Below are 8,874 nucleotides of genomic sequence, written 5' to 3'. Positions count from 1 at the left end.
CCTGGGTGAACTAATCTATTTAGACTAATACACACTGTAGTATAAATGGACTGAAGGATTAGATGATGCAATGGGCAGTTTTAAAATGGGTGTGAAGTGACACGGGATGTAGCAGAGAAAGATGGGGCTTTTCTTGCCTCCTTGGGTGCTTAAAAAGAACAGTCTTGAGGCCAGGTGTGGTGGCTCACACCTGTAATCCCAATGCTTTAGGAGACCAAGGAGGGGGATGCATCACTTGAGCCCAGGGGTTCAAGACCAGCCTGGGCAACATGGCAAAACCCCGTTTATAAAAATATAAAAATTAGCCTAGTGTGGTGGCACGCACCTGTAGTCTCAGCTACTTGGGAGGCTGAGGTGGGAGGATTGCTTAGACCTAGGAGATTGAGGCTGCAGTGAGCCATGATCACCCCATTGCACTCCAGCCTGGGCAACAGAGAGAGACCCTGTCTCAAAACAAAGCAAAGCAAAGCAAAACAAAACAAAACAAAAAAACAGTCTTGAAATCAGAAGACCTGGAGTCAAGCTGGGCGCTGGGCCCTACTGCCAGCTGTTTGATCACAAGCAAAATTACTGGAAGCCTTGAGCCCGTTTTTTATTTCCAAAGCAAAGGTAGTATCTACCTTCAGAGTTTACCGTGAGACTTTGATGTCATCATGTTTGTAAAAGTGCCCTGGCACAGTGACCACATTCTATCCAGTAAACATTGTCTATCTTTCCCTGTTGTCCCCAGGCATCTCAGGCTCTGCTCCTATCCGCTCCATCCCTCTTTCTTAGCATTATAAGGTCAAGAGTGAGGTATCTGGGACCATGCAACCCAGGTTCAAATCCTGACTCTATCACTTGCTGACATCTTGGACAGGTTTAACCTCTCTGGGCTCAGTTCCCTCATCTGTAAAAATGGGGATAACAATAGTACTTGCCTCATGGGGTGACAGTAAGGATGAAATGAGTTCATGTGTGTAATGCACTTAGAACAATTCCTGGCACCAAAAAACGCATTGTAAGAAGTGTTGTTACTATGATTCCCGAGGACTTCTCACCTGTCCACTTTCCACAAGCCGAAAGATCAAGTTCCACTTCCGCTCTCTCACCTACAAAAGCTCACGGTCAATGGCTACACATTCCGTCCCACCCCCAACGCCCCCAGCCCGGGTTTCCTAACGCCCCCAGCCCTGTCCTTAACCCTCCAGGCCGTCTGGTCCTTCCACCACCAGCAAAGCCAAAAGCAGCTTTCAGCTTCCCCCAGCAGCGCCCTAGCGGGACCCTGGGAACCCGCCGCTGCAGGAGGGGCGGGGCGGCTCTGTGACGTCGCGCCCGGCCCTACCCCGGTGATCTGGCAGCGGAGCCCGCGCAGGGTTTGCCAGGCGAAGGCGGAGCGCTAACGTCTAACGCTAACGGCGGTCGTGCCCCGCCGCTGCTGTCACCCCTGGCCGCTGCTGCCCTCCCCGCCGAGGTTCTACTGCTCTTCTTGAGAAGAAGGGTGTGAGGCACTGGGTCTCTCCCCACACCTCTCGCCTGAGGCCAGACAGCCGGTTTGGGAGCGAGCCTGAGGTAGCCACCCCGAGGGGAAGTGGAGGGAGGGCAGGGCTCTGAGCGCCCCGAGGGCTGCACTGGTCTGAGCGAGGAGCCCTGCAGGACGCCCCCTGGCTTCTGAGCCTCCCCTTGTTCACAGAGCAAGGGAAAGGCAAGATCTTCAAGAGTACGTGACTGTTGGGGATTATGGCTTTCTGGCCAATTTGTGTGGGTATTTTGTACCCAGAATACTATTATATGGTTTCTTACCCTGAGGACAGTGATAGGGAGACTCAAAAGTCTGGAATCAGAGCCCTCCACGGAGGAGCCACACCTCTGCTTTTTCATCAGCAACAGGGATATAAAAATAACTTTGGGAGAATTGTCAGGTGGACCAATGGGCATACCTAGCACTTCACAGACTGCTATCACGCATTCTTTTATACCTAGCACCTCACAGACTGCTATCATGCATTCATTTTTACTAGTATCTATTGAACACTAAGTTCCAGGCACTGGGTAGGCATTGGGATGGTGTGGTGAGCAAAAACTGACCAGTCCTGCCGTGGAGTTTAGTGGGAGAGGCACATGTTACTCAAAGAATCACAGCAACGATAGGTAAGTGATGCTCTGAAAGGGTATGTACAATGGAACTGACAGGGTGGTCAGGGAAGGTTGAGCAGATTTCCAAAGGAAGAATTAACCTGTTAAGAGGAGGAGAATGCATTCCAAACAAGAGTAACCACATCCCAAACCCACCACCTCCAATTCCAAACCCAAACAGGGATGTGCAGTTGCCTGTGCTTGGTTCCAAGCTACTCACAGAAACCCTCTGAGATTCTGACCTGGAGCCTTTCATTCATGTAACTGGAGACTTTCATTTATGAAACGGAAGCCCTGTTTAGCCCATACCAATAAAATCAAGTGAGAGATTCCTGAAACAAGACTATAGTCTAGTTAAGACCAACATTCTTCAGCACTTGGCAGGTATATGTTGGGATGCCATTTCACATTGGGAGGCATGTTTTGTTTGCTTTTTCGTGTTTTTAAAAAATTCCTTTTTTCCTCTCTACAGATTTAGTGGTTATATTACTGTTAAAACTTTTCTAATACTTTTCTAAGTCTAAAATTAATCATTATTTTATCATCCTTTTCCTCCAAATAAAAGTATATAAATAAAGTAAAAGATCGTGAAGTCCCACCAACCTAAGATGACTTTAGTTTCTTGTCTTGGAATTTCCCAGCCGTGCTGGTGCTAGTATACATTGAAAACTTAGAACTAGTCCGTGGCTACAAACTCCTGGGGGACTGTGTCTCTCCTGACTAGAAGCAGCAATGCAGACAGGTTTCTTTGCTGCTTACCCCCGCCTGTAGGCAGATATTTTCAGCCACACCTTCTCACGCTGAGGGTGTAGTCCCTGGGTGGGTCTCAAGTTTAGGTCAGAAGGGGAGTCCTTTAGTCCAGACATTTGCCTTTTGTGAGCCCAATCCTTGGTCTCTACCCACTCTGCCTGGCCATTTATCTCAAAGCTTCAAGTTCCTGCCATCTACATTTGCCCAGATGAGCCCTAGTATCTTCATTTGCCCAGCACTGCGGGTTCCACTTTACTCACCTCATTGGCCACTGGAAGATTTCTCTCACTTCACTGCAAGCCCAGCAAGGCAATGTGAAAGGCTTGTACTGAGATTTGTCTGGCCTCTAGGTGTTTTGAAGAGGGACAGCTTTTTAGCATATCTAGTCTGTCCCTTTCTCTACTAAAAGCAGACAAAAATCTTTTGATCTGTTGTTTATTTGTGGAGGGAATTGTAGACACTTTATGGATTTTCATGTTTTGTTTCAATTTGTCCTGGAACTTTTTGACAGAAAATGTACTAGTTTTCCGCCTGACAATTAGAGTGGAAAAGAACATGCAGCTATAGAGACTCTCATCAAATGGCTGTTTAATAACTGTTTTTATGTGGAAATAACCTAATGTTAATTCATAGAGGGTTCAAAGTAAATTTTGCTACAATTCTTACCCAGCTAATAAGAGCTGGACGACATGCAAAGATGTTCATGATCTACTTTTGAGTAAATAAACTGTTTTGTATAATCTCATTTTAAAATTTTACAAACATATATATTTATACTGACAAATTCTGGAAGGAAATATCCAATATTTTGGGGGTGATATCATTAGGGATTTTTTTTTGACCTCCACTTCTTAAATAAACAAGGCTGTGTAATTTTTATGTAAAGGACATAAGTATTTACAACAAAAAGTAGGGATTAGCAGACGGCTTTCTAACCTTGGCGTTGTGTAACCATAGAATGCATTTGTCTTGCGGAGTCTCCAAAATTGAGAGTGTCAAAGAGAGGCTGGGTGACCTCCTGTCCAGGATTGCTCTCATCTTATGAGTCCAAGTTTTCATCTTATGTATTTTTTTCTCCTGAGAATAGGTCAACCAATCAATGGCTCAGACAGATAAGCCAACATGCATCCCGCCGGAGCTGCCGAAGATGCTGAAGGAGTTTGCCAAAGCCGCCATTCGGGCGCAGCCGCAGGACCTCATCCAGTGGGGGGCCGAGTATGTGCTCCTTTATCGCCTTCACCTCTTGGAGGACGGGCGGGGAGAGAGGGTCCTGGAAAAGCGCGGAGGTTGCCATGGCTGCAGCCAGGGGGTCGGGACTAACTGGCATCATCTTTGTTTTAGCTCTTGCATTGCTTTGATGCTTTAAAATCCACACATAAATATTACATCTAGTCGGGCGAGGATGGGATGCCTCCCCTAAGCGAGCCAGATTGAGCAGTAGGACGCCAGGTCAATAGCCCGTGTCCTGGGGCAAGCAGCAAGAGTTAAGTCACCGCGTCACACCAGCGTATGCGCACACCCTCCTCCTCCCTGCACTCCCTTCCCCAGTCCCGGTGGAAAGAAGGGCTGGGAATCTCCGAAGCTTAATCTGCCTTTCTTCGTTCTCCTGTCTCACCACTAGATGGCAGCAGTGCAGCCGGGGGAGGGACGCGACAGCCCTGGGTGGATGGGGTGGGACCAGTCCAGCTAGTTCACCCCTTTAAGGAGACACTTCATCCCCTGTGTTAAAACTCTTACTTGGACCCAACCAAAGACGCTTTGTATCTTGTCTTTGAGGAAATTGTTATTTTCTTTAGTGTTTCTCTGAACTGATTTGTTCTGCCAACCTAAAGATGTTCGCACAGTACCCATTGCATTCTGGAGAAAGGCCAAGCAGAGTGATGGGGTCCTCAGGCATGGCTGAAAACAGTGTGCCTCAAACACGCGGGCCTTCTTTCAGGAGAGACCTCCAGAGGCTGCTCAGTGGATGGAGCTTACACAACAATCGCTGCGGGCCGGGATTGAAGCAGCTTTGCACAGAAAGCCTCTCAGCTATGAAATTGCTCCTTAGACAAACTTGCCTGCTTGAAACTGGGGAACCAGGACTTGAGACAGGAGCTGGAGGATAACTAGACCTCTCGGACCATTTTCAGGCTATTTTTACTGTTTTATGATTCCCTGCTTAGGAGGGTTTCAGTAGGAAGGGGAGAGTGAGAGAGGCTGTTGAGAGACAGCCAGTGAGTTGGGGAAGGGAAGATGTCCTCAGCCTGAGGTTGTGAACGGGTGTACTGCGCAGATGGTGGGGAGAGTGTGGACACTTTTGAGAAGACACCAAATGTCATCTAAGAGGGGCCTTTCGGAGTCTCTGGGCCAGTGCTGTGCTCCCGGGCTGGATTAGGATGCAGCTTTTACAACTGGAAGGAAAATAGGCCAGGGGTGCTCATAAAAAGAAACCTAAATGGCGGTTGCTTCGCCTAGTAATGAGCCCTGTTTAGTTTTCCATTCTAAATTTTATATATTGCCTCTAAGATTGAACTTTAGCATCAGAAGACTAATTTATTTTGGCATAGTCAGATAGACAGACTTTATCTTATACATTCGTTTCAAACCCATTTTATTGTCCTTGTGCTGCTGTTTTATAATAAGCAAAATGACATTGCTTAGTATTGTCCCTGACATTTATGGAAGAAGGCAGTCACTATTGTAGCCTGCTCGCTCTCATATTGTATCACGTGCTATAATTTTTTAGACATCCATGAAAACTTAGTTTGTAGTTTAACCACAATGACAAAGGAGGGCATGACCTAAGAGCCCCCTCCTTTCTATCCAGACGTGAAAAGCACCGCTCAGATGGTTGTATGTGACTTACTTAAAACCTGTACCATTTTAGAGAATAAAACTCTACGAAGTATTTCCAAGACAAAATACGTATTTAATCCATTGCAAGTAAGAATTTCACTACATATATGTTGTCAACGAAGAAACCTCTTACCAGGCATTGGCAGGACATATACTTATTTGTCCTCTGGTAAGCATGTGTTACAACACAAATTTGCAATCTGTGTGTATAACCATGGACCTGATCACTTGCAAATGAAACTCAATACCCCAAAGAACGAAATCCATGATTACAGCTTTATTTCCATGTTGTCTAACCAATTCCACAAGAAGTCCAGAGATGTTGGTGCTGAGTGTTACTCTACCTGGGCAGCACTTCTGTAGAATGAGGTGCTGTGTGTCTCTGTCCCTCCCATTTATACCACCCAAGTCCGGTTATAAAGCCTGAGGCCACACCCCGCTCCTGCTGTCACATTGCACCCACACCCCACCCACCCCAACACTGATCTGTGTGCAGAGATTTCTCATGCACGTTGTTAAATGTGGCCTTAACGTATTTCTTCTGCCCTTCCTGCTGATGACCTCCAAGGTGTGACTGGCAGTTACTGCTTTAGTCCATGTAGCTTTAGCTCTGCCTGGCTATGTGGCTCAGAGACAGGCAATGGTTAGCCCATCATTGTATGGCTTGACCCTAAAATGGACTTTTACTAAATTCCCTCTATATTATTTTCATACAACCTGGATCTGGAGGAAGTAATGGAGGAAAAAAAGCAGGGAGGGACAGAAATTTGTGGCTCATGGATTGTCAATAACCAGGCTTTGGTGGAGACAGATGCTGCCATACAGCATTGGTGACCCACATGTCAGCGGCTCATGTCCGTTCCCTGCTGCAGGCAGCCTCTTTTCATCTTATGCCAATCCTGAAACAGAACTCAGTACTTGTTCCACAGTGCCCCAAAACAAAGTCCACTCCACAAAATATTGAGGAGCAGGCAGATTTTACTGAAAATTTTGAGGGAAGATGGAGAAAGTTTTATTTCACAGTCACCATATAGCTTCAGATTGTCTCAAACCTTCTTTGGCTTGTCTTCTCTCCTGAGCCTTGCACGGTGCCCTGACAACCCTCTCTCCCTTCCCTCTTGAAGCCCCAAGCCTCACTACCTCTGGCCAGAAACCCTTCCTGATTCACCCCTAGGACACTTCCATCTCTTCCCCTTCCCTCCTTTTTTGTTTCTTCAGAGATGGGGGTCTCACTCTGTCACCCAGTCTGGAGTGTGGTGGCACAGTTATAGTTCACTGCAGCCTCAAACTCCTGGGCTCAAGTGCTCTTCCAGCCTTAGCCTCTGGAGTTGCCGGATTACAGGCCCTAGTCACCATTCCTGTGCTGTCTTCCCCTTTTTTACATACATTACTTTTTAGTTCTCTTCCAAATTCTCTTCCCAAGATTATATATACATATGTAATATATATCTGCATGTATAAAACATTCAGAGATGGGAAAAAAAAAAAACCTAAACCCGATATGCTCCAGGGAATTGCATACCCAAACTTTTCTTGGTTCTTCCTCATCCTTAGAGAACAAAGCTTTGTATTCTCTAAGCATTCTCTGTGCCCTAAGTGGAGAGTAACACATTCAGGCTTTTCCCATATGTAAGTGAACTAAACACAATGACACATAGAAGCCACTTCACAAAGCTTCCTTTCTCTACCTCCTTCCCTCAGAAAAAGGAGGAAGGATTGCTAGAACAGCCAGAGGCCACTGGATATAGGATGCTCCTCCTACTCTCTGACTTTTTTCTTGTAGTTATTTTGAGGCCCTGTCCCGTGGAGAGACGCCTCCGGTGAGAGAGCAGTCTGAGCGAGTTGCTTTGTGTAACTGGGCAGAGCTAACACCTGAGCTGTTAAAGGTCCTGCATTCTCAGGTAAGGGCCCTGCTGCAGCATTGAGGGGAAGGTAGGGACAGTGTTGAGGCTGGGTGGGTACAGATGAAAGCCCTCTGTTCTCTTGCCAGTCAGCTGACCACTTAGCACCACCCTAAAATACACTAAACCGTGGACTGAAAGTAAATCTTCCCTTGGGGAAATGGGAATAATTTTGAAATAGGCTGTAGGCTGAGTCATTGGTGGGGTCATCCCAGGTTTCCTTGAAGCTGGCAGAATGTACAGGGGCTCAATGCAATGCTAATCTCGTCTCTCCAGAAAAGTGCAGGTCCTCAGTCACTCCACAGTGTCTCCCTTACTGATCAAGACCATAATATGATGCCAATCACAGTATGGGGAAGGGCATATTTCAGCTCCCCAGCTATCCCAGGTCCAGACACAGCTTTTAGCTTTTAGGGAGAGGCTGTGAGCCTCTTCACAGCCACATCATCCTGGGAGCTGCCTGGAGAATGAATGCATGAGGAGGGTCCGGTTTGAGAAAGTTTGTGGTTTGGCCAATTCCCAGGAAATACGGTTGAGCAGCACCATACCCTGCTTTATGATCCAGGACAGAGAGGTTAGGGGTGATTTAGGACTGGTGCGGCTAACTACCTTGGTCCCAGTGGCTTAGCATTTCACTGGAATCAGAGGGTCAGGAAAGGTGGTGGAGCACTTCATCGGGGCATCTGTGCTCTTGTTGCATTGGTGGCCAACAACTGGTCACCTTCCCTCCTTTTATCCACCAAGTACCTTGTGCAGTGAACATGACAGAGCTCTAATGTACCTGGGATCAAGCAACATCAGGCATCCAGACCAAATCCCCGTGGGTCAGCCACATACCCCGTATCATTCCAGGGAAAGCATGAGGGATGCGCTTGAGGTCTAGAGCTAAGAACTCAGTGCAATCTGGAAGAAAGAGACCTATGTCTTGTTTTAATTTTACCATTAATTAGTGGTCTGAGGTAAGCCATCTACCCCCTGGTTTTGTTTTCAGGCTGTTCTATCTGTCATATAAGGAATAAAACAATTTAGGAATACAATAGCAGATAAAAGCTATTGTCACCAGAAATTAAAATGTAATATGAATGTATATCTTTTGCATAATTCTGACACCTAAAGTTTAACAATTAATAAATTATATTTCAGCATGCTCTTCACTAGGATTTGCGAAGATAACGGCCACACAGAGCCATCTTGTACCTTCCTAACACCCCCTCCCGCCCCTTGCCATGTGCTGGGAGATGTGGACCTGGCCTGGGGGCGGGGTGTTTCT

The 8,874-nt window shown here is 46.7% G+C and overlaps 1 protein-coding gene across 1 annotated transcript in view; it reads left to right on the top strand.

Moving 5' to 3' along the window:
- The first annotated feature begins 1,327 nt into the window (after positions 1-1,327).
- Positions 1,328-8,874, top strand: part of ROPN1B (rhophilin associated tail protein 1B) — an 18,533-nt gene continuing 10,986 nt past the window's right edge. Inside the window, exons 1-3 of the mRNA XM_011971613.1 lie at positions 1,328-1,551; positions 3,953-4,080; positions 7,487-7,604. Coding sequence (XP_011827003.1) covers positions 3,965-4,080; positions 7,487-7,604 — 234 coding nt within the window. The 5' untranslated portion in view covers positions 1,328-1,551; positions 3,953-3,964. The remainder of the gene's footprint in view (positions 1,552-3,952; positions 4,081-7,486; positions 7,605-8,874) is intronic.

This window comes from Mandrillus leucophaeus, unplaced genomic scaffold (assembly GCF_000951045.1).
Source record: "Mandrillus leucophaeus isolate KB7577 unplaced genomic scaffold, Mleu.le_1.0 Scaffold123, whole genome shotgun sequence".
Taxonomy (NCBI): domain Eukaryota; kingdom Metazoa; phylum Chordata; class Mammalia; order Primates; family Cercopithecidae; genus Mandrillus; species Mandrillus leucophaeus.
Note: the sequence above shows the minus strand (reverse complement) of the source record. Positions and strands in the feature narration are given on the sequence as shown.